This window comes from Hydra vulgaris, chromosome 12, assembly GCF_038396675.1.
Source record: "Hydra vulgaris chromosome 12, alternate assembly HydraT2T_AEP".
NCBI lineage: Eukaryota > Metazoa > Cnidaria > Hydrozoa > Anthoathecata > Hydridae > Hydra > Hydra vulgaris.
Window position 1 is genome coordinate 83,637,495 of NC_088931.1, and position 27,993 is coordinate 83,665,487.

At 27.3% G+C, this 27,993-nt stretch overlaps 2 protein-coding genes across 2 annotated transcripts in view; one reads left to right on the top strand and one right to left on the bottom strand.

Moving 5' to 3' along the window:
• LOC100213557 (importin-9) overlaps positions 1-27,993 on the top strand; it is an 87,313-nt gene that overhangs the window by 53,923 nt on the left and 5,397 nt on the right. The window contains exons 20-22 of the mRNA XM_065814716.1: positions 962-1,090; positions 1,829-1,887; positions 8,548-8,674. Coding sequence (XP_065670788.1) covers positions 962-1,090; positions 1,829-1,887; positions 8,548-8,674 — 315 coding nt within the window. The remainder of the gene's footprint in view (positions 1-961; positions 1,091-1,828; positions 1,888-8,547; positions 8,675-27,993) is intronic.
• Positions 24,319-27,149, bottom strand: LOC100199896 (uncharacterized). Its single transcript, XM_065814717.1, has 8 exons — positions 26,913-27,149; positions 26,690-26,749; positions 26,119-26,211; positions 25,832-25,903; positions 25,532-25,624; positions 25,307-25,443; positions 24,695-25,040; positions 24,319-24,604 (listed from the first exon to the last, which is right to left on the bottom strand). The coding sequence occupies exons 1-8, from the start codon at positions 27,073-27,075 to the stop codon at positions 24,420-24,422; spliced, it is 1,149 nt and encodes a 382-aa protein (XP_065670789.1). The 5' UTR covers positions 27,076-27,149; the 3' UTR covers positions 24,319-24,419.

Consider the following 27,993-nt stretch of genomic DNA (forward strand, 5'->3'; position numbering starts at 1 on the left):
GGAGATTTTTAATAGTAATCAGTTAGACAGTTTCAAGGGACCAAATGAAACAGTATGAGATAATAAAAGCTTGGGTTAACCCTTTTTTGACTAACCCTCATAACTGTAATATATTAGGCATGTATATAATAATTCTCAAAGTTTTAAATCTAAGAAATTTTGCAAACAAATGTTTAAATTTTTTATCTTTTGTAGCCTATATTTTAACTGCCTCCATTGCTTATGTTATTTCTCACTTTTTACAACTGTTTTCGAACAACTGTTACAGTCTTACAAAAGTTTTTAAAGTTTTCTTTAGAACTCTCTTTATTTCTTTTTAAACTGTTAATAACTGGTTAAATCTTGATTTCCTGCTTGCTGGTAAATGACATCTGTGTTTTTAAAAGCTTAGGAGATTGCTCAGAGGTTTTTCTAATTACTTGGAATATATAGGTGTGTGGCTTGGATACAGGAAAAAGAGCCAGAAAACCAGAACCAAACAGGGGTACCCAGCACATCTCTACTTTTTACTGGTTTTTTACTGAATATTAAATGAAGTGTAAGTTGTTGATGTTGAATTACTTCATCATACTGCTCCTGCTGAAAGTGTTTTTAAATATACAAAACTTCATTAGCTCATTGTAAATTCACTTAAAGAAAAAGATTCATTTAATGAAAATGGTCATTATCATAAATTTTTTCTGAATGAACAATTTTTTTTCTGACATTTTATTACAAGTTAAAGTTAACAAAAAACTTTTCGAATTATAATGCTTGTTTTTACATAAATTTGATGCTTTAAATTCATATCTGACATTAAATTTTTATGACAAGTTACAATTTTTTATTTTATTTTTTTTTATTTTTGTATTTAAAATTTAGATAGTTACAAGCTTTTAAAAATCCATAAAAATCAGTTCAAGTATCTCATGCAACAAAAGTTTTTTTCCCTGACCTATGTAATTTAATTAATTTTTTTTAGCCTACATTAGACATTATTACAAAGATTGTTCGCAATGGGCCTAAACCATTGAATGAAGTATTTTTCAAACGATCGTTTCCGCATGTCATTAAAATGATTATGGATTCTGATGATGCAGCTATATTACAGGTACTAAAAAACTTTTTTTTTAAGATCATTGTAAACAATATTTTTTGTATTTAATATTATATAATGTATTTCATTAGATATAATATATTTTGTTAAAATATATATATTTAGTTACAGTTTATAATAAATGATCTTAAACTAGAAAATATATCCCACTAAAAATCAAGTGAACAATGCTTGCAATCTATGATAATTTTTAAGCATGTCTTTTTTTAGTTTTAAATTTTTTTAATTGTGTTTTTATGTTTAGAATATTAAAATTTTTTGGCCTAATAAGTTATTTTGCTAACTTATCACTATATTATTATAACTTATTGTAACTTTTTATAACTTATTTTGTTAATTTATAGTTAAGTTCAGTAGTTCCATCAACCAAAACTCACTCTCATTTGACTTTCATTCAGCAAATTTGCATTTTTTTTGACTGTATCTAAAGTGGCTTTACCAGAGACAGTATGAAAATACACGAAATTATTATAATATAATGAAATTTGAATTATTTTTCATAAGTTTTCTGCACTAATAATGTTTAATAATATGCCAAAAAAAACTATTGATAAGTAAGAATACACATATCTACACAATAATGTAGTTTCAATATATGTGGTAATATAGTTTTTGTTTGTTTTATACTTCTTTTAATAATTTAAATACGATCAATACGAATATTTCTTTAAATAAGCTAATTAAATTTTTACTATAAATATTTGGTGTAATGTTGTTCAATCATTTTTTCAGAGTGGCGGAGAAACTTTACGAGCTTACATAGCATGTGCTACCCATGATGTTGTTATGTGGTATATTTTTTACTATTGCTTAATCTTTTTCTTTATTTTTTATTTTTTTATTATTATTAGCATGAATCATTTATTGTTACAATTGTTACAATGAAAATAAATGATTTATGTTGAAGAGCCTATGAAACCATAGTTTTTTATTACATTTTTGTTAAATAATACTGTTTTTAAAATATTCAAAAGTAATTATAAAATCTAATGATGCTTTTTGTTATATTCGGTTGTTATGGATACCTGAAGTGTGTTTAGTAAAATTAAAATTAAACATTTAAAAATTTTTCTTTTTTTTTTTGAATGTGTTTTTATAACACGGTTTCACAAAAACAAAAACTTTTTGTTTATACCATACTAGCATGAGTTACCCGGCGTTGCCCGGGCCAATATTTAAACTGGCTTACCTGATATCTGTACACAAAAATGGGCCCAAAAAATGGTCCCCTCTGATCCCGGGGTCAGGGGGGCCATTTTTGGGCCCCCTTGACCCCGGGGGTTGGGGTACGGGGTCAAAACCCAGCTAAGAACCTTCTCCTCCTCGAGGACTACCCCCATGCCAAATTTCATCGAGATCGGTCGGGCGGTTTGGATTTCTATACAGAACAAACAAACAAACACACACACACACATTGCCCTTTATATATATAGAAGAAAGACAAACAAACAAACACACACAAACACACATTGCCCTTTATATATATAGCTGGAGTTACCCGGCGTTGCCTGGGCCAATATTTAAACTGGCTTACATGATATCTGTACACAAAAATGGGCCTAAAAAATCAGCCCAAAAAATGGTCCCCTCTGACTCCGGGGTCAGGGGGGCCCATTTTTGGGCCCCCTTGACCCCGGGGGTCGGGGTACGGAGTCAAAACCCAGCTAAGAACCTTCTCCCCCTCGAGGACTACCCCCATGCCAAATTTCATTGAGATCGGTCCGGCGGTTTGGATTTCTATAGAGAACAAACAAACAAACACACACACACATTGCCCTTTATATATATAGAAGATTTATAACTGTTTATAAATATTTATATCATATTTATAACTTATTTATATATGAAACATTGCCTCGTATCTTGTTTTTACTTAAAATAGATTAATAAAAATTGTCGCAGCTGTGATGCAGTGGTTAGAGTTCTGGCTCAGAACAAAGAGGTTTGTGGTTCGACACCGGTTCTAGCCTAATAAGCAACATCGGTAAGTCAGGAGGCGTTAACCTAGTTAAGTTCTCTTCCGGGATGCTCTGTGATAAGACGGTAAGGACTTCTGAGAGCACCTTAACAACTACAAAAAAAAAGTTTATAAATCAGTCTTAATAGCTGCACTGTTCCTTACTACCATCAAAAGAATTGTCAAATTTAATTTATTATTTTGTTTTATTATTATGATTTATGTTTAATTTCTTTTCTTCTCTATTTTTCTGTTTAATAATACAAAGAAAAAAATGTTTAATAATATATAACAAAAAACAGATAAATTTTGAAATTTTATTCACATGAAAAAAACAACAACAAAGTGTTGTTTTTAAAAGAGTTACAAGAGTTTAAGGACCGGCAATGTTGACTTTTTAAGACCTGAATTTAACTGAAAAATCAATTTAGACCATATGTGTACACCGAATTTAACTGGAAGAGGAATTTAAGCTATATTTGTACTCCAAATATAACTAAAAGATGAACTTGGACCTTTTAACTAAATTTAACTGAGCCAAATTTTGATTTTAAAAACACATTTAATTGGAAAAAAAATTCCTCCGAGACATTTTGTGTTCATTAAAGAGAATGATAAAAAAAATGTTTAGGCTAAATTTTTTTGATTAAAACAAAAGAATAAATGAATACCAAGAAAACTAACTTTTTTATTATAGTCGAAGCTCGTCTTCTCAGTTTTGTTGTAGGCTAAAAAGTCAGCATAATATACGCCGCAATCTACAGGCTTGATAATTTATTCAAGCATGTTTTATTCGTTTTATTTCATGTTTTATTTCAGTACATGACGTCTTTGATTTTTTTTGTTTGCGTAAGGGATTGATTATGTAAACAAACAAAAAAGTCAATGACGTCATGTACTAAAACTCTTCAAAATAAAATCCTCTTGAATAAATTATCAAGTCTGTAGATTGCGGCATATATTATGCTGACTTTTTGACCTTCATTAGTATTGTTTTGGCATTCATTGGTTTTTCTTGGTATTCATTTATTCTTTTGTTTTAATCAAAAAAACTTAGCCCAAACATTTTTTTTATCATTCTCTTTAATATGAACATAACATGTCTTGGAGATTTGAGATCCCTTTAACGTTGAATTTTAATTTCTTTCTTAAGGTGCTTCCAGAAGTCCATACAGTTTTACCACAGAGTACCACCGAGGAGCATTAGCAACTAGAAACTTCACGCCTCCTTTCTTATCAGTGTCACTTATTGGATCAGACCTCTGGGATCTGAGCCAGAATTCTAACTATTGTGCATACATTAGCTTAACTTATCATGTATTAGCCAAATTACCATGCATTTAATAATACTTAAAGAATGCAAGTAGACTGATTTTTAGCAAATTGCAGAAAATGTTACAAGTTAAAGCCTTAAACCTTATCTTATAATTTAATTTTTTTTTGCACTTTAGGATAGTTCTGTGTAATGTAGAGAGGCTTTTCTTCATTGTTGCTGTTAAGATTGGTTAAGGTCCAAGTGAAGACTTGCCCAGATGCCAGCTTTGAATATTGTGGTGTCATGCTCTTTCACCACTTTAAAACAGTTTCTTTTGCTACTAATGGTGATGAAAGATATTTTTCTAGTTCTGCTTGAATGTCAGAAGTGTTGGATTTCGGTTTGATCATCCTGAGTTAGTGTAGCCAGAGTTTGGTAGGAGAGGTCAATCTCGTCAGAATATTAGTAGAGTATATCTATAGTATTAGTAGATGCTTGCTCCAGAAATATTGGTGAGTCAATATCCTTAGCAGATAAGTCTAGATGATGTTTAATTTGGATGCATGTCATTTCATATCTGTGATTTTAATTTATGGAGTTTGCCTTAAAAGACTGGGTCTAGTATGTAAGCAATCGCATAGGAGTTGTTCTCCATGCCATCTTCTTTTATAGTATAATAGAGTCATTCTTTTAGTCAGCAAGTCTGATATTGACATAGCGATAAGCACAAAGAATAGTAAGTAGACCATATGTAGCAAATTTCACGAAAATAAAAAATAGCAAAATAAATGTGAATGAAAAGTTGATTTAGTTTAAAATATAAAACACATATAATTTCAGGTTCATGTAAATATAAAACAAACCAGTTAATTTAAAATGTAAGATCCAAAATTACCTGTGCAAATTGAAGATGCCTGGGATCATTTGATGGAATATAGGTGTTATGTTAGCAGAAATTTTGACTGAAAAATCATAGAACTTTTGAAGAACAAGCAAAATCTTTTTTAAGATCTGAAACTGAGTGTGAACTTTGTCCTCAAATGGGTGTCCTTCTCGAACTAACATTTCAAGACCCTTCCAGATGTCAAGGACTGACTTTACACTCAAAAACTGACTGTTCCATCTAGTCTTGCAAAGTAAAATAACCTTTTTGTAGGTGATTTTTAAGTCGCCACAAACTTTTTTGAGTTTGGTACATGACAATGTGCTTCTTTGCAGATGAGCAGTCAACTCACCACATTTTTTGACAGACTCTTTGATCAGTTTCACAATAGCAATGATTTTTGTCACTATCAAAGTGTGATCAGCACATACAATTTTTGTTTGCAACTGCAAGCTTTTTTCAACTGTCAACATGACATTTGCGTCTCTGTCATTAATACATCATCTGAAAAATTAGGAACAAAAAATATAATTATTATTATTACTTGTTATTATTATTATAAAACTAACCAAAATGATAATAAAAATGTTTAGTTTTAAATTAAATTACCATAACCAAAATATGTCGGTTCATAAAAAAATTAAACATAAATTAAATTTTCTTTTTTTTTTAATTGTTTGGTAGCAAAATGTAAAATGCGAACTTACACAAAAGCATTAGGTTCATGAAAAAGTAAATACGAAGTTAAACAGAATGCGATAGTTGAATTTGAAGCAATTACCTGTGTGTTTGTTCCTTTGGAAACAGATTGAGAGTGTCAATCAGGCCATTCTAGCAAAGAATGATTTAAGTTCAAATTCTTGTGAAATGTTATGGCAAGTTAATGCACTGAAAGCATCATTGTTTGTCCACATATTAGGTGTGAATGCTCTACCAGTTAGTGTTGGAATATCTTTAGCAAAGTCAGCAAGGACACATTTCTTAACTTTTTCATAAAGTTTAAGCGTCTTTATTGGTAAACCTAGAGGCAATCGACTTGATAAAATCCACAAAACTTGTAGGGGAGACAATATCAAATGGAATGTTGGTTCTGCAAAGCAAACCTGTCAGACTGTAGTCAAATTTGATTTGTTGTGTATCATTGTCCGCATGAGCTTTATTTTGTATTACGAATTTTGTAATTGTTGGTTGAATGGAAAGACCAACACCACTTTTGGATCTTTTTGTTGTACTAGCAAGCTCTTCTGCAGCAACTCTTTTTTTTTTCTCAATCTGTTTGTTAATGTCTTTGTGCTTACTTTTGATGTGAATGTGGAGAGTAAATATTGAGTGTTGAGGTGTGACAAGTCTCTGCAAATCTTACAAATTGATTTAAAGTTTACTGGTGTATTCTTGAGGAAATGCTCCCAGATTAAACATACTGGAGATATGATTTCCATTTTTTAAATTTAGTTTTTTTATCAAAGTTAACTGAAATATAAAGTTAATCACAAATGTTACTTTTTCGAGATGGAAAATGAAACAGCAGTAAACAATCAACTAAATAAAAATTTAATTATTGTTCCTTTTGATCACTTATTTTCATTGGGTATTTAACACATAATTTAATAAAAAACAGTTTTAGAAAATATTATTTAAAATGAAATCTAATCAAAGGTAATTTTTGTTAAATTATTAAAATTTTGATTGATAATATGCACATAATATAAACAACAGTTATGTATACAGCAGGCCTGGACACATAATATAAGCATTAGTTAAGTTTGCAATAATATCAATTAAAATTTTCATAAATTAACAAAAATTAAAAAAAGACACAAAAAACAACATGGGCTACGAGCTTTATTGCAAATTAAAACAAATTATTTTTATAAAAACAATTAAAGTTTTCGAATAATCATTTTTTGTAAACCAAAATTATTATTAGCTCGTATTAACCATTTTTCAAAACATGACGAAACACGAGTGAAACAAAGTAATTTTTTATTTGTTAAAACAAATGTTTACAAAAAACAACAATTTGCGTCGAAAAAAATAATCTATTATCTAAACATACTGCAATGATGAGAACTTAAGTTATGCAATCTTTACAACTCTTAATGTTTCTAAACAAAAATTAACAATAGAACATTAATGACGTTCATTAACAATTTTCAAAAGTCAATTTTGTTAACGAAAAAGATCGTGAAGAATATTATGTTAAATATTTCCTTTTAGGATTTTTTGAAAGTGATAAGTAAGGTTTATTAAGTGATGTATAGTGATAATTGTTTTTCTAAAAACAATTATCACTATACATTTATAATTCTATAATTTATGATTTATAATTATTACACTATAAGTATTATTATTCTGGGGGGGGGGGGGGGGACTATTATTAAAATTCGAAAAACTTATTTTTTAATAACAATTAAAAAATGAATTTAGAATTTAACTGAAAGTTAAATGAAATTTTGCAATTGTTACTGAATTTAATTGAAAGCCGAATTTTTATTTCAAATTCAGCACTCAAGTGAAAATCAACTTCACCTTTCAGTAAACTTCGTAATCCGAACCTTACATGAGTTGCTTTTTAACATTTAACATCAATCTTTTTTTCTTTTTTTTCCATTCTCTTTTGTTTTTTCCGAAGTTTATTTTATTTTTTAATAGTGCAGGTGTATTAAAATATTAACCAAAGTTATTTTTAAAATACTTTTAAATTTTTGTAAAGAGTTTTGGTACATCCATCACTAAATCAACAAGGTTTTTGATCCTTATCATTAACGTAAAATATTATTCTTATAACTAATATAAACTTTTTTTATTGAATTATTGTTATTATTGTTGTTATTATTACATTTATAATTTTTATTATTATTTAAGGAAAGTATATATATATATATATATATATATATATATATATATATATATATATATATATATATATATATATATATATATATATATATATATACAGTCGTCCCCCGGTTAACGAACTTAATTCGGAGTACGAACTAGTTCGTTATCCGAAAAGTTCGCTAACAGGGGGGTTCGTTAACCGGGGGACGACTGTATATATATATATATATATATATATATAGATATTACATGATGTTTTTTATATCATTGTACACTTGTGTTTACAAAATATAGATTTTAGAAAAATTTATGTTAGGTAATTTTTTAAGCTCAGGCATTATGACAAAGCATTTAGAAAAAAGTAAATTTATTTGAAATAAAAAACTTTTAGAATGAAAAATTTTTTTTTTTAGTATTTAAAAGAATTGAATTTAAAGAAATTATTAGCATTTAGTTAATTATTTCAAAAATAATCATTTTTGATTCTGATTAATTATTATTTATTTATATTTGAGGCAAGATTGTTCTGGCCAAAATGGTTTGTCATATATTGTGACTGCAACTTGTAAACTTCTTGATCCTCGTTGTAATGAAAGTAGTGCCATGTTGGTTGGCAAACTTGTTAATACACTCGTTTTGAAGGTATATAAATATTAAGCTAAATTTTAATGATCTAACTTTATTAAAATTTGCAGCTTATATAATAATAAAGGTTATGGGCTTTGTGTTTATATTTATAATTTTATTGTTCTTTAAATAAATGGTTATACTGTATGATGCTATAATGATAATTTTTGTCTAACTACAAAACGCAAATATTAATTTGAGGAAAGTGTTGCAAAAAGGAAAGCAAATGCCACACTATTCATATTTTGATTAATTGCATTAAATCTTTTTATTATTGAGTAGATTTATTGTAAAAAATTGGATAAAATGTTAAATTTTTATTATAGATAGTTTCTTACTGACCTTAAAGATTTTAAAGCTCATTTTTAGATCTTTTTAGAACTAATTTTTTGATCTATTTAGTGATTTTAGATCTAACATATTTGTGTGGGTATATTAATATAGTAATATATTGTGTAGATCTTGAATCTAGATTTTAGATCATATTTTTTGATTCTAGATTCTAGATCATTTTTAAAGATTTTGTGTCTTGGATTAGTTTAACAATTTGGATCTTAGATTACTAAAATTTAGGATATTGCTACTAAATTGAAAACAATAAATATTAGATAACAGTGTTAAAGTTGTATAACCTAAAAATAATTACTACTAATCATTATGGATAACAATTTTATTTTTATGTTTATAGGGTAAGGTAGGGTAATTTTGGCGTATTAAGCTATTTTGTTGTTTATTGACAATGGTTGCTTTGATAACATTAAAAAATCATCCATATCAATGTCTTGCAGATATATCTATAAAATAGCAGTTAAAAAATTGTTTATATAAGGTTTATATAAAATTTGTTTTACAAAATTAGTGACCTAGGACAGTATTTTCGACACAATGATGCTGTAAATTCGGCAAACTTTAGGAAGTTAAGAAGTTCATTGAAAACGCATTATTATAGTTAAAATATCATAAACAACTATAAATCTACATCATATAAAGTAATTGTCTCTTAAATGGAACTTGTTACACCTAGTTGTGATTTAATTAAGAGCTTTGTAATCACCTAGATTAATGATTTATAAACCACCTATTTTAGTAAAGTATGAGTATATTACCCAAAGCAGAAACCTTATTAGAAAAATGTGCTTCTAAAGTAAAATTGTAAATGAAATGATGACTAATTTCGATAATTATTATTAACAAATTCCTTTAAATAAGAATTCATGTTTATAAACTCATAAGTAATTCATAAAATATTATTTTATGTAACATCAAAAGTTAAAAATAAAAAAATAAAATACAAAAATCAAAGAAAACTTTAAAACAAAAGATTTATTTGAGAAAGTTCAAAAACAGTTTATCAATATATGAAATATAATTTTTTTTAAAGCATCGGTGTTTCATACAGAAATCACAAGTAAATACTTTTTTAACATAAATTCCACATATAGCAACACATGTTTCATGCCACTATCTACAGCATTTATCCTAATTATCCTTTAAATAAGTATCATCAGGATTACCATATATGTATTGACACATTGCTTAAGGTTGTTTTTTAATCACATCTTTAGCACCAAAGTTATTCAAACAGGTGGTTTGATGTGTAGATATATTTTTTTTTTAACGCACTTTTTACGTGGCTGCATGTTCTTACATTTCAAAGTTAAAGATTCCTTTAGCTGAGATTTATATGGTGATCCAGTTATTTTTTCAGCATGATTTACCCTCCTTTTTATACCTGTTCGTTTTGTATTTTTAATGTCAAGTCCAGCTGATCTAAATGTAACACCATGAGGTTGTGAGGTTTCATCAGAGGTGGCTAATTCTAATGATTTCTTAAGTGTAAATGATGAATTAGGTGAAGCGGATTCTAAATAAAAATTATTTAACTTAAGAGGGTGAATAAAATTAGACAACATAAATTATAAAAAAATAGTTTAAATGTTTTAAGAAAATTTGATTTATTTTGTTAAGAAACCTTTTTTTAGGTTATTAAAACAACAGATAAGTTATTATTTTGCTTGATTTAAAAAAAATCATATTTGTGTTTTAAATAAATTGTGGAAGATGGTAAAAATAATACATCTTTTAAAATGATTTACCTTTTTGAGTAGCAAAAACACAATTTGTGACAAAATCAATACGATCTAATTGTTTAGCAGAGTCTAACCCATTGTTTAGAGTAAGGTGCATTTGAGAGGTAATATTTGGTTTCGAAATTTTTGATATAACATGCAAGTGATCAGTAGCCTTAGCTGCGGCAAAGTCTTCTTCAATAAAAACATTTCTATCAAATGGATATATTCCACATTTTTTAAACCCTAAATTACATTTTTGAACAGTTGCAGCTTTCCCATAGGCTATTCCAAATAATTCACTAACCTCCAATTCAGTTACAGTATTATTATTATTATATATATCAGGCCTTGTTAAGAAGCGTTACGCAGCTCGCATTTTGCTTGCGAAAAGGCGATTTGCCTACGCGTTCAGCAGTTTTGCGCTACGCAAAAACTTATATCTTTTAGAATATTTAAATTATCTTTTGATTATCGTTAACGTGACGTTTATTCAGAAGAAATAAAGTCGTAAGCATTTAACCGCAATTGTAAACTAATAAATTTTTTTGTTAAAGAAGCAGTTTTTTCATAATTTTTTTTTTGTTATTAAAAAAATAAAGTGTTTTAAGTTTTATCTTAAGGAATTAAATATATAAATTCCCTTTTAATATAAAAATTATTTTTAGTCATAATAGTTTAAAAAATGCACGATTTATTTTGATGTAAATATTTTATTAATAAGATATATTGTTTATTGTTAATTCAATAATGTAAAGTTTTAATGACGTTCGTTTAATTTATGAAAATAAATTACGAATATGTTATCGGTAACTGATAAATAACAAAAAAAAACTCTATTGTTTAAAAACATTATTAAAAAGAGTTCACAAATTAAATAAGAAAAAATTTATTAACAGTTAATAAAATAACCAAAAACCAAATGTAAAATCACAAGAAAATAAACAAATATTTTACGTTTCATGAAAAAAATATTTTTCTCAAAATAAAATTTAGTTTATATTTGAAAAAAATAATAAAAATGATTTTTTTAATAAGAACTTAGATTTTATTTGTAACTTTTGTTATAGTGAGAAAAAAAAACTGTTTGTATGATTTTTAACGCGTTGATAAAATAACTTTAATTACAATGCGGTACTTGTAAAGACGCTAGTGATGCAATATAACTTCTAACGATGCAAAATATATTTGCTGAGTTGAGTTACTTAAAAATGCGTTACGCGTTTTCGCTACGCAGCGAAATCTCGTAACAAGGCCTGATATATATATATATATATATATATATATATGTGTGTGTGTGTGTATATATATATATGTGTATATATGTATATATATATATATATATATATATATATATATATATATATATATATATATATATATATATAAAATGTTTCAATGTCATATCTTGTTGTACGCGAATATATATATATATATAGGCCTGTAAATCGAGCCAAACATGCAAAGCTTGCCAGGGCTCCGCTTGGCTCGTTTACATATTAAGAGTGTTCAAGCTCAGCTCGAGCTCGTTTCGAACATGAGATTCTTTGTTCGAGCTCAGCTCGTTAAGGACTAGTATTGTTTGAGCTCAGCTCGTTTTACATGTTGCTCGAGCTCGAATGGTTTAAAACTCAAAATAATTATTGTAACCTGTTAGTTTTAAGCTCATTTAGTAACAAATTTCGTTAAAGGTTCGTCTGTAAATAATGCAAGTCCAAATCAACAAACAACATAAACAATCCTACAGTTGATCAAACTCTGCCTTAACCAATGTTATTTTTATACAAAAATGAGATAAGATCATTACCGAATTCAGGACCTATAGGTCTGTCCTTAATGGTCATAGTTGCCGAAGCGTTTTTAAAGCATTTGGAAACAAAAGCTCTTTTTATTGCTGAGGTTGGTCATTTTTCGCCAAAGACTTACAGAAGGTATGTAGATGACAGTCATGCAAAATTCAACTCAATACAAAATCATGATAAGTTTCTGGAGTTGTTAAATAAACAAGATCCAGCAATAAAATATACTTTGGAAAAAGAAAACAATAAAAAAGAATTAAACTTCTTGGATATAACTGTAACCAATACTAATAACTCATACTATAACTTCAAAATCCATTGAAAATCGGCTATCACTAATATACAAATAAAACCTACATCATTAATCCAAAAATAGTTATGGGTGTTTTTAAAGGTTTTGTATCTCGTGCCGTTAAAATTTGTTCCAAAAAATATCTTAATGATGAAATACAGTTTTTAGTAAATATGTTTGCAGAAAATGGAAACAATAGATTAAAGCTTGAAACAACTGCTAAGAACTATTTTCAGAAAAGAATCAACCTTTCTAAAATAAATTATAACAAAACAGAAACATTTAAATATATAGTTAAACTTCCATGGCTCCCAAGAATAGGTCCAAAATAAGAAAAGAACTTGAACCTTACAACATCAGAATAATATTTACTACACCACCTACGTTAAAAAACATCTTATGCAACAACAAGTTTAAGTTAATTCCAAATAGCAATCCCGGTGTCTATAAACTCACATGCTCTTGTGGCAGTATATACATTGGTGAAACAAAAAAGAAGATTTTAACGAGATGCATTGAACATCAAAAAAACTATTTAAAAGGTAAATGGGATGCATCTGGTGCAACGGAACATGGTCGAGAATGTAATGGTATGTTTGATTGGTCAAATCCGAAAACTCTAGCAATAAAATCAGAGTACGATGAACGTAAAGTTAGAGAATCACTTGAAATTAATTACGCCTCAACATACCAAGAAATAAAACATGCTCCAATACTTCTCAACTGTGACAATGGCATTAAAATTTCTACAAACAGTTGGAGACCTCTGTTTAAAAAAATTATCCAAAAAAAGGAGTGAAATAATATTTGTTTCATATTTACGTTATTATGTAATCATTTATGGCTTCTTTTTAATGTTTCTTTGACGTTTTTATGTAATATTTGTAACGGTTTTTTTGTATTATATTTTACGTCTGATGACGATCTATGCAAAAGCAGATTGAAATATTACGAAGAATAAATTTAGTTTGTACGCAGTTGTTTTTTATGCTTTATATTCAAATATATATATATATATATATATATATATATATATATATATATATATATATAATACTGTATATATAATACTTCAATTACAGTATTGTTATATATATAATAATGCTGTATTATATATATAATAATATATTATTATTATTATATATATATATATATATATATATATATATATATATATATATATATATATATATATATTATATGAATTTTTACTAAATCTAAGCAATCTAATCTTAAAAGTTCATTTAATTAAAATTTCTGCATGCAAAAGTATCCGTACAGAAAAAAAAAACTTGAATTAGATTTTTTTTTAAACATTTTTTAAATTGAAAATATTCTATTTTAAATTAAATTGCTTTAGTACTTTGTTGGGAAGCCCTCAGCATTAATTACTGCTTGACAGTGACAAGGAATTGAGTCCACCAGCTTCATAATCACAACAATTTTGATTTTTCGCCAGTCTTGTTTCAAAATATTCAATAAATCAAATTTGGGGAACTATTATTTTATAAAATTTCACAGAGACACTAACGAACAGTGGCAACTTAAGGCGTCGGCGACTGCTGACAGCCACGCGCTTGAAGCAGCCTTATAATAATAATAATATACTTTAAAAGTTTAATATTGTATCTTAATTATAATTGATGATATTTATATATATCTTATTTTGCTGAACGAAAATATGTTTATTTGTCGGTATTATATTACTTCAACTTTAAATAAAAATTATTTTTTAAGTATTAATCTTATTCTAACTGTTTCTGATAACATAAAAACATTTTAAAATATTGTTTATTGTTTACCATCTCTGAGGCATAACGTATCGTTAACTATATAATTAACAAGTAATGTTAATGTTTGATTCTAGATCTATAAAAAATTCAATTGTCTCATTTTTTTTCATTTTTATTCGATTACAGCACGTGACACACATCAAATTATTAGTAAAGTTATAAAGTCTGAGAAATGAAAATGAATTCAATTTCAAATTTAAGTTTTTTTAATTATCACCAATCTAACTTAGTTTTTTAAGTTATAATTTAAATATTAAATATAGTGCAATTATTTAATCATTTAGTGCAGCTATTGCTTAGAACTACTATCTGTTATAAAAACAATAACAAAGTGAATATTGCAAACTGTTATAAATAAAAATCAACTCTTTATTTAATTAATTACACATAAATTTAAAAAGTTAATTTAAAATGTTCTGCTTCTTTTATGACTATCTTGACCTAAAGTTAATACCATAAAAAAATAATTAAAAATAAAATTTAAAATTCATGCAAGTACCTAACTATAATTTTTTTCAAAACCAACGAGACACAGAGATATAGGAAGAACATGGGAATCTGGTGCATCCAGAAAACCCCTTTCAACTTTTACTACTCTTGAGTCCTCTGATGAATCTCTTTGCCAAGTTTCTTTGGTTTCTGAAACTAAACCAGCTTCAGAGTCGAATGTATCAGCTGTGACCCAAGAGTTTGAACACAATAAAGATTTGGCAAGTGATAAAATTTGTGACTCAGTAAATCAAGAGCAAGCAATTCATTTGAGCGATTCATTTATAAACTTAAATGCAGGAAAATGGACAATTCCAATAACCGACTCTCAGCGTTATGTCTTAATTCAAAAACGGTCCCCATCAAAATATAGAGAAATCTGATAAAAGTTACCCCAAAGATGCAAATAACAGACATTTGTCTAAGTTTCATTTTACGCGAAAACTGACTATTGGCAAAGCTCAACACCGCAGATGGTTAGTTTACTCCTTGTCAAAAGATAAAGTTTATTACTTTCCTTGTAGACTTTTTTTGCATACACAGACTTGGATGGTGAAAGAAAAATGTTGTGACCGGAAAGATCTGAGTCGGATGTTGCATGTTGCAGATGTTGCAGTTTAAATGATGGAATTTTATAAAAGAATTAAAAATGGAAAAACAGTAGATGAGGAAAATGAGGGATTGATTAGAAAATCTCAAAAATATTGGTATAATTTGTTTGAAAGATTGATTGATATAATAAACTTTTTATCCTCACATAATCTGGCATTTGGAGGTCATCGCGAATCACTAAACCTGGACAATGGCAGAAACAGTGGTAACTTTATAGACTTATTTAAGTTGTTATCCAGATATGATCTGATGCTAAAGGAGCACTTGCAACGAATCAATGAAAAGCAAATTGCTCAAAATGATCTGAACCACAACACTTAAAATGAATTAATTACATTGATGTCTGAAACAGTTATTGATGAAATTATACACAGAGTTAAACAAGCAAAATACTATGCCTTTTTACAATATCCCATAATAGGAACTAAATGACCACTGGTAAGACATTTTTTAATGCAGTACTGAAGTACTGAACTGATACTTTTGTACTGATTAAACTATTTAACCAGTTAATATTTAATGGAACTTTTTTAAATCTAAACAGAAAAATAATTTTAAGTAAATTAAAAACATAACAAGCAAATAAACATTCAGTAAATACTTAATCTAATAATATACTAAATAATAAAATACTAAATGAATGCAGAATGTAACTGGAATAACAAAATGTTCATATTCGTTTCTAAAAGAAGACAATCAGATTTGCGTCACATGAATAACATATTTAGGAATACCACTATCAATTTCTGATGCTGAGGGTAAAGCTATAAAAACAAATAATACAATAAGAAAAGCGCGTGTTTAAATTTAAGTAAAATGAATTAAACCTTTCTTAAAAAACTTCCTTTTTTAAAAAACTTTAATATGATATTTTAAATTAACTTTTTTCTTGAATTTCCAAAAAAGTTTTGTTAAAATGACTTTACAAATTGAAGAATTGTGTTAAGGTAAGTGAATAAAAATTGAAAAATGTGTTAATAATACTGAAGGTAAAAATTAATTATATCTTGATTATATAATACGTGTGTAAATATTTCACTTGGCAGTTCTTCATTATTTTGTCATCATCTAAACAGAAAAATCAAAATCTTTATTTATCTCCTTAAAGTAATTGGATTTACTTATCTAATTATCTACTTAAATTGAATAGATTAGTGTTAATACTTTACTTATATTAATCTACTTAAATTTAATAGATTAGTGTTAATATTTTACTAATATTAATCTACTTAAATTTAATAGATTAGTGTGAATACTTTACTTATATAAATATACTACTATAATAATATAAATTTTCATAATAAACAACTTGTTCATTGAAGAAAGTTCATAACGCGCCTCTGTTCAGAAAAGTTTTATTTTTTCAGAAAAATAGTAATTTGGTCTCAATGTTAACTGGCCTAATTATATTTAGATAAGGGATCGTCCATAAATTACGAGCGCTAAATTTTACTAATCAACAAAACAATTGAAATCGAAAATTTTCCCTCGCAAAGTATTTAATTAAACTTTAACTCAAAATAATTATTTAAGTTCAATGAAAATCGCTGCGCAAAAGGGTAAATGATCTCATACTTTTTTAAAAATAAATTTCGCGTTGTGTAATTTATGGACGATCCCTAACTCAATACACATTGTGTCAGTAGTGAAAATTTGTTATATTAAAAAATATGTAAGTCTTTTTAACCCTTTAACAGTCCATGCCGTAATAATACGCAAATCCAAAGTGGTTTCTAAATGTCCATGCCGTAATATTACGCAAACTAAAAGTGGTTCCTGAATGTCCATGCCGTAATATTACGTTTTAGTGTTTTATCTCCTCATAATTTCTTTCTTTTTATGAGTAATTATACTTCTAATCGTCAAAAAATTTATTACTGCATAATTAATAAGCTTTTTATTCAATTTTTTACTTTAGCACGTGTTTACTTTTATTTTAAATATGGCAGACAAGCAATTTTTTTCAGTGCAAAAATCATTAACGAAAAAGTGAATATTTACTCACGAGGAAATAAAAAATTATATATTCGATAAAAACGAGGAGTTGAGTGAGGTTTCAGAGGAAGAGCATAGTTTATCTGATGTTTCTGATGAAGAAAATTCCGAACCAGAGATATTAGAGTTAAGTTTAGAAGAAGAAATGCCTGCATTTGTCGATGCTCTTAGTTCTAGTGACAATTCCTTAGAAAATGTATTTCCTGGCTCATACACACCGATTTGGAAATCTGAACCTTCAAATAATAGAGTTCACCCCTTTGAATTTACCGGTATTTCTGGGTGCAATCAAGATATAGTCAAAAATGATCCTCTTTATTTGTTTGAGCTTTACTTTACAGATGATATTTGTGAGTTTATTGTTAATGAAACTAATCGATATGCTTTCCAAACTATAAATAAAAAAGAATTATCAGTTAAATCCAGAATGAGGCGTTGGTTGTCTGTGACAGTTTCAGAGGTATTGCAATTTTTTTATATCAAGGAGTACTTTGGAAGCCCACGTATGAAATGTATTACACCACAAATCCATTGTTTGCAAGTGCTGGTATTAAGTGGTTGTTATCCTATAGCAAGTTCAAGTTAATCAATAAGTTTATTCATTTTGTTGATTCTAGCACATTACCAAATAAATATCCTGTTTTATCCAAAATAAACACAGTATGGGATTATTTGATAAAAAAATTCCAAGAGGTGTATACACCTACACAAAATATATCAATTGATGAGTCACTTTTGTTGTGGAAAGGTAGACTTTCTTGGAAACAGTGTATTCGCAGCAAAAGTGCCAGATTTGGTATAAAAACTTTTTTATTATGTTAGTCAGATTCAGGATATGTATGGAAATCCATTTTATATATAGGATCTGAGCGACTAATACTCTAAGTTCAGATTATCGCTACGTTGCAACAAAAATCGTTATGTTTCTTATGGATGGCTTACTTGATCAGGGTTACAAACTTTTCATTGACAACTGGTATTCTTCCTACGAGCTTTCATCAGTATTATTGCTAAGATCTACAGATACCATATGAACACTTCGAAAAAACAGAAAATGTTTACCTATTTCTATCCATGAAAAGTTAAAAAAAAATGAACGCAAAGTTCTTTACGAAGAAAAAACAAATATCATGATAACACATTGGAAAGATGGATGTTTATACCATTTCAACTTGATGGAACTAAAAATGTTTTAAGAGCTGGGAAAGAAAAGTTAGTTCCTTTAGTTATTGATGATTATAATCAAAATATGGGAGGCGTAGATAGAAGTGACCAAATGATGACATCACACGAAGTTGAAAGAAAATGGGTAAAAAAGTGGTACAAGAAAGTGTTTACTCATTTAATTAATCTAGCAGCATTTAATGCACAAATAATTTGTAAAAAAATGGGTCGTATTATGACACCTTTAAACTTTAGAACAATGTTAATCACATCAATGATTCAACAATACAGCCAACAGCCAAAAAAATCTCACTCTAGATTGGTAGCAAACAACCCCTTACGCTTGATTGACCGACATTTTCCATCATATGTCCCAGTATCTGAAAAAAATTTTAATGCTCAGAGAAGGTGTGTAATATGTCACAAACAAAAAATAAGAAAAGATTCTAGATATGAATGCGTAGAATGTGATGTAGGACTTAGTGCTGCTCCATGTTTTATGACTTTTTACAAAGACTGAATATTAGAACTTATTTTTTGTAAAAATTTTCTATTATTATAGTATGGTTATAAATTCTTATACATGAATATTAGTGTTTTTTAGTGTTTAATAGTGTTAAAATAGTAAAAACTTTTTTTTTAATTTAAAAGTAAAAAAACGAAGTTTTTAAAAAGCCGGGACATTTAGAGACCACTTCAAGAAAAAACGCAAAACTTATAGCGACCGTTTTTAAGAAAACGCGCGGACTGTTAAAGGGTTAAAAATAACACGATATTTTAAAATCTAGAACATGTTTAGTAATTTCGCATTACATTTTCAAAAAATCATTTTTACAATAAGATACTCTGGAATAAATATTAAAAAACAAAAGACTTTACAGAGAAATATTAAGGGACATAAAATATAGATCATAAACCAATAAAATAATTAAAAAATTATTTATTTAAAATAAATTATATTTATACATTAAAAATTATACAAATTTATAAATAAAAAATTTAATCTGTCAAAAAATAACTTTAATTTTTTGAAATATTCTCTTTTTTTTACCAAAGTTCTGACTCATCAATTTTGTGATTTTGTTTGACAATATAGAAGCATCCAAAGCCATTTTGTATTTGATATACTTAAAATAATCTTCAATTGCAGATCGTTCACGACAACTGATGTCAAATTGGAATTTACAAATAGTGCATTTGAGCTGCGTTATAAAAAGAAACATTTTCTTTAAATTATCGTTGAATTTGTTTAACCTTCTCTTAACAATATTTTATTAAAATAAACTGCGAAGCGTCCATTTATAATTTAACCAGGTTAAAAAAGATATTACAAAGCTAACAAAATTTGCGTAAAGCTTGTGCATTTTTATTGTTGAAGTTGAAAATTTCAACAATAAAAATGCACAAGTGACATCATAGGCCTGCGAGGGGTCGAAATTTGTGTTTTTTTAATAACAAAGTAATTTATTAGTTTTTAAAGCTCATAAGTTTTAAGGTATCTTATTCAATGTGTCTTTCGGTAAGTGACATTATTTTGTAAACTACAATCCATAAGCTTTTTACTTCAATGGACAAAATCATTGAAGAAACAAGTTGATACTAAAAATAAAGCGATTTTTTACTAATACCAAGTATGGGTTAACTTGATACAGCATATGTGGGGCCCTAAAACTGTAGAATAGTACTCCATTGAGTCATAAACAATTCTAAAAATCATTTCTTTTAATATTTACAGTCAATTTTAAAAAGATTTATGTAAGCATAATACTAGGAGATCTCATTCCGATACAAAGAAATTATTTATTAACGCTTAAGAATGACTTAAAACGATATTATCTGGTCTTCTGAAATGTGATTTGAACCATTGGATGCATTATTTGGGTTATAAATATTAATTTGTTTATATTTCAAATAAAAATCTGCCTTTTCTTTATGTTTTATAAGGTAGGTGTGGGTATAAAGGCCCACCTAACAGACTTTTGGTCATCGAGGCCTTAAAAATTAAGTTTAAAAATATATTTTTGATTGCTCAAGATTAATCATTCCTTGATGTAGAAATGATATCTGTATAATAAGAAATTAATTATAACAAAAGTTATTCATGTTTTTTTAACATGCCTTAAGTGGGTAAAATGCCTTTACATGGGTCTTATTACCTCCCTAGGGGGGTGATAAGGCCCATGTAAAAAATACAAAATATAAAGAAAGAAAAAACAGAAAAAAAGTTAGGAAACATTTTTTTAATGCATTTATCTCATTTACATTTATAAAATAGTAAGTAATTTTGCATATATACTTCAAAATTATATACTTCAAAAGAACCGATTTTTATACAACAGTTAATAACAACAAAAAATTAAAAAAGTTCAATAAAAAAATGTTACAAAGAAAATCATTAATCTTCACAGAATGGACATACTAACTCTTCCTCGTCTTCAGAATCATACCCCATGCGCGCCTCATGGTACCATACTTTACATTTACAACATTGTCGCACACTTTCCACAGACTTTAGCTGGCACAACGAACAAAACTAATCATTCACACCCACACTTGCAGACTTACTTTTCTTTACATTACACTTACAGACTTTTCTTTACATTTGCTTTTACTTTTTTTTTAATTACTATTTATAAGTAAAGTATTTAATCATTACTTTTTTAAAGTATAAAATCTATCAATTTCAGGTCAACAACTTTTTTGTTATTTTATATATATACGATTTTATTTATTTACACTAAACTAATGTTTATTGTTTGTTTGTTTTAATTACTTTTCTTAACGATTTCTTTTATATGCGCTAAATTAAATTTCAGCGTATTTCTTTTATTATTACCGCTGTTTTAGTGGGCCTTATTACCCGCTTTGGACCTGCAACGTTTATCGATTAAGTATCCTTTTGTTTCAACACGTCCATAAATATTACATGTTTAAAAAAAGTTTATCCTGCTATATTGTGGTGTATAATGTCAAAAGTTTACCCTGTTATATTTTGATAATTTATAGAATTTATTCTGTAGGTATTAATTTATTCTACAAATTAAACCAATCGCTTAAAAAAAGGCTTATTAAAAAAATTGTTACGAAGCGAAAACCAAAAGTGTGTCGTGATGCCCCACACTCGCCTACTTTTTTTTCTTCTCTAATGGAAATAAAATAACTTAATTCATATAGTTTTGTATGTTATAGTTATGTTTGTAAAAAGGTTAGTTATTTTTATAGAAATTTAGATCATTTAGTTTACTAATTGCAGTTAAGTAAACTTATTCATAAAATAACTTTATTTAAATTTCTTTTTTAAAAAAAAATTCTTTAAAAAAAATTTATTCGCTTCAACTTTCTAGATACGCGTACACAAACGCGTGCAAATCCCAAACGCGCAAAACTACCCTAAAACGCTTACTGTACGCGCCAAACGCGTACGTTTAGTCAACTTATTCGTGTTCAAAAAACGTTTATTAAGTTTTTTCCTCGAACCGGAATGCTTGAGAGTTCCCTTGACGTTAAGTTTTTCTGACTCAACCATTTTCTTATTCTTTAACTCTCTACTTTCAAGTAACTCTTGACTGGGTTAGTACTAGAAAGATTCTTATTTAAAAGGTTTTATTTTCCTATTTTTGTCCCAAAATTTCATTAGAATTTTTTAAGTTTGTTCATATATATATATATATATATATATATATATATATATATATATATATATATATATATATATATATATTTGTATAAAATGAATAAAAACAACTTTTGATGGAACTCTGAGTTTCATGCCTTTCGGCAATCATCAGCCATTGTGTATTTCGTCACTTAAAAACCGTTTAAAAATTACAAATTAAAATTACAGTGGAACGAGTTCTGACGTTACAAAAACAACAAGACGTCAAAGGTTTTTAGTCCCTGTGTCGAATAAGGATAGTAAAAATTTCTTTGAATGCCGGCACTTTGATACTATTTCATATCTTTTATTTAGTAAGTTTTCTCCTTTATATGACAATATATGAAATTTCTCGCGGAGACAAAGGTTGCAAACTTTAGATGCGGTTGGTAAGTGAGTTCTGAATTGTATCCTGATTTACGTAAAGCCTCTTCATACGGAAGAATGGAACTATTGAAAACAGTTTCATTTACTGCCATAGTTGATAATCTTAACTTAATAGTGCGAGGGATCTCTTTTATTATATTAGGTGGATGGTTTGAGTCAGAATGAACATACAAAAGTTGGTTATTAGGTTTACAATATGGTTGATAAGAACTTTCAATCAGGTTCAATGTTACATCAAGGTAATTGACAATTTTAATGTTACATTGGATGGAGATAAGTAGGTTGTTACTTTTAAGAATATGTGTAAAATGCTTTTTGATTTTTTCCATTTGTTGTCCGTTTCTGTTTTCAAAAGTAGCAAGTCCGTCGTCACGATACAAGCCAAAATTATTTTTATCGTAATGTTGAGAGAGCTAAAACTATAAAAATACCAACTAGTTCGCACACTTCAGCTTCATCAAATGCTCCCATTGTGACATCAAATAATCCGTCTCTTTTCTTTATCCAAGCTTCATCGTTTTTTAAAATTAAATATTTTCTTGCATATATTAATTTTTTATCGTCGTCATTTATAATAACATGTTGTTCGGCGAAATTGCTCTAATATTATTTAATAATATTGAGCACTCTTAAACGCACAAGAGTATTTGTATTATTATTATTATTATACCATAATACATTATCTATCTTTTCATAATACATTATCTATCTTTTGTATATGTATATATATATATATATATATATATATATATATATATATATATATATATATATATATATATATATACATATACATATATATATATATATATATATATTCATATATATATATACATATATATATATATATATATATATATATATATATATATATATATATATATATATATATATATATATATATACAAAAAGGCAACGAATAACTATTTTTTAAATATATTTTGATATAATAATATATTAACGATATTTCGCTGACCTATTGTGGTCAGCGTCATCAGGTAAATAATTTAGAAATATTTATATATATATATATATATATATATATATATATATTTATATATATAAATATATATATATATATATTATATATGTATAAACATATCGTATAACAAGAAATGACTTTTAAAGATTCCTCGAACTCTTATTGAACAGTAACTAAGTGTTAAAAGTTTCTTAAGATTTTGGGGTTTCTAGTATTAGTTTTTTATAAATTTCTTCTAAAAAAAAACGTGTAGTGGTTGCTTGCAGCTTTGTTGGAAATAAATTAGTGTAGATGTGTGTGCGTATATATGTGTGTGTAAATGTGCATACATATGTATGTATAAATATATGTATGAATATTACATGTATGTATATATGTATGTATATTTACACACACGTATATATTATAATAGCAAGACATCATTTTTATTATTGTTTTTATTTATACATTCATTTATCCAGCTATTTACGCATATAAATTAAATAAATTATTTAAATTATAAATTTTAAAAAAGTATAAAAAATTATGACAAAATAATAGTGGTTGTTACAATTAACAAAGACAACAAAGAATATGGTGTTAAAGTCGTTGATACACTCGATGAAGACGTGCATGGAATTGTTTGGCTGTTAGAACCAACACACGGTGAACCTTCTCCTGTTGATATGCATACGCGAATTTGGCTTTTTAGCGAGTTTACGCAATTTCCTTTAAAATAAAATGCATATACTCATGATCTTGTTTTAATAAAGTAGTATATTTTCCCGGCAATAAAAACATATTTCAAATAAAATTTACCTGTTACATCCTCCCAAGCTGACCACTCTCCGTTTGTTACAAGAGTAATATTCATAGAGTTAGCAACTATTGCAAAACTTGCAAAAGTGTTTTGACTGAATGCTTGGATCAACGCGGTTTTTTTTGTTTCTGCAGATGCGGTAGTTGTTTGTGGAGCGAAGTTTATAATAACATTGACAATGATACTTCCTGGAGCAAAATTTGTTAGCGTGGTATTTATGTAGTCTGGATCACTTGCATAAAGATCGTTAAACCCGTTAATCACTTTTGTTTTTAATGCAATGTATTCTTGACTAGAAGTGTTATTTAATGATGCATTCCATGTGTTTGTTAGCGCAAAAGATGTCTATAAATGAGAAAAATACCGAATGCCGATAAATTTGAGAGATAAAAAAAGGTCGGAATATGTAATGTAATTTTATTGTCTTAATTCATAGTAAGACAGTGTAAGACTTTTGTATTCTAAATAAATTAAGTAATAAAGTTTTATGATTTTCTGGGCTTGTCTGCTCACAAATCATTAAACCTGAAAATCAACTCCTTTCCCCTTCCCCCTTATTTTACTAGATGGTCTAGATTCACCGAATCAATAAAAAACCTAATAAATCAGACCTTTATCATCACTGGTTGTTGAATAAGATTCTCGTATGTTAATGAGTTAGCTGTTGTTGCTATTAGTAATGCTTCAATATCCACAGATGCGGTATCAGATACGGTTGGTGTTGCCATAATACTATTTGAGTCGATTTCTGAAATAAATAAATGTTTAAATAATCATAATTATTTTTTGACTGCTAACCCTTGACATCTTTGATTTTAATAGCAATAAAATAGCACTTGTGCTTTCCGAGCTTAACATAGTTGCATCCGAGCTTAACATAGTTGCATCAAGCAATGAAGTGGACGGTGTTGACGTTGCATCTGAATTATCTAGAATTTAAAAAAATAATTATCGATATAAATACTAAAGAAGATAACACAGATACAAATTGAAAATTTTGTCTCATTTTTAAGTTAATGTAATAAATATAAAAAAATTTTCTGAAATATAAATGTTTAAGTAATCATGATTATTGTTCGACTGCTAAGCCTTGACATTTAGTTAAGCCTTTAACTTTAATAGCGGTAAAATGGCACCTGTGTTTTGCGAGCTTAACATAGTTGCATCAAGCAATGAAGTTGACGGTGTTAACGTTGCATCTAAATTCTCTAAAATAAAAATAAAATAATGATATCAATACTAAAGAAGATAACACAGATGCAAATTAAAAATTTTGTTTTATTTTTTAAGTTAATGTAATAAATACAAAAAATGATTAACAGTTTCTGAAATAAATAAATGTTTTAGTTATCATGGTTATTGTTCGACTGCTAAGCCTCGACATTTAGTTAAGCCTTTAATTTTAATAGCAGTAAAATAACACCTGTGTTTTGCGAGCTTAACATAGTTGCATCCGAGCTTAACATAGTTGCATCAAGCAACGAAGTGGATGGTGTTAACGTTGCATCTAAAGTTTCTAAAATTAAAAAAATATATATATATTGATGCAAATACAAAAAAGATAATACACATTTAAGTTAAAAATGTATAAATTTGTAAAATGTAAAATTATATAAATTTCAAATTAATGTTATAAACTGTCGTGGCAAGTGGCCCTCCCCCCAGAATAAATCTTAAAAAGATTTTCCACTAAGTTTAAATTGAAAAAAATAAAACCTTCAATTTGCAACAGGCGCCTAAAATTACTAAAGGTCCCGCCTAATTCCCAATTAATAAAAATTCAGAGGCGTGTTAATCAGGCTTTTAACAAAAGATTTTATCCTACCTTGACACCATGAATAAGTAAAGCAAATTATTTTTTTTAATTTGTAATCTCTCAGTATTGTGACAACAAACTCTATTTATTTATTTTTTTCTTATAAAAAAATCTATATCCACCCCAGGAAGTTAATATAACACAGTATTAACGCATTCAACTTAATTATTGTTTGAACCTGTAGCCTGGTAAATTGAGCCATATGAAGTTGACACCATAATACTTGAAATTTGGTCTGCTAAATTAAAGAAAGATTCAAGTATCATAAATCTATCATTAATGAAAAGTTATTTATTATTTGAATTTAATTTATTAAATAAAGTTTTGGACATGTAATTATTTTTACTGATCTAAGCGATACAAAATAAAATATAATTCTGAAACTAAATTGTTATTCATACCAGTTGTACTTGACGGATTAACAGAAATTTGCGGAGTGTCAGAAAGTATTAAGATTGAAGAATCTGTTACAGATGATTCTGTTGATAAAGAAGGTTCTATGCTTGTCGTTTGGCATTGGATCGAAATTACCATAGTTAAAAGAAAAATATACAAAGACGACATTTTTTAAAAATACCGGATATATTGGCTGATGCTCTTGTCTGTTGATTTCTTTTGATTAGTTAACAGTTTAAACATCAACGGTTAGATATTCGAACGTCAGTTACTTTTAGCTTTGTATTGGAATCTTTATACATTTTATTTAATTATTTTACGAAATTAAAAATTGTTTGATTTTATGAATACAATTAAATCAATTTATGGGGGGGAAAAAAAAAATTTTTTTCTTTAATAGAAAAAGTAGAAAATTTATATTAAAAAAAAAAAGAGGTTTGAATTTTTATTAAATAAAGTACATTAGTTTGAATAATTATTGCTAATAAATGTAAATCGTTTGATGTCTTCTTTAATGAAGACATGCTACTTTAGTATAGATATTAATTAAAATTTTAATATTAATTTTTGATGTTGCGATAATTTTTAAACTAAGAAATTTATTTAATATATTTTACTACATTAAATTAAAATATAAAAAGTGGTTATCGCTTACATTTACCAATTACCGCTTTTTATTTTTAACAATTTGTTGAATAGATAAATTACAACAAATTAATATATGGTAAAGGTCCAAAAAAAGTTGAATTACAACAACTTAGTTACCACAAGTTAAATCTAAAAGAAAGCTTTTTCTCTGACGCGATAAGGACGCGACAAAAATTGCAAAATGTTTACTTTTTTTTTTCTATTTAAACAAAAGACGATTTTTTATAATTACACGCCTTTTCTTAAGCTAAAAAATGCTATCAAAAAAATTAAATTATGAGATTTTAATAAACCCGAAAATGTAATTTTGGACGTAATGTGATTTTGCTAATGCAATTTTGGGTGTAAATTTCATATCTGTATATTTAAAAAAAATTTTAATAATATCTTAAAAAGCTTTTTTTCAACATATAAAAGTTTTAATTGAACCGCAGAATT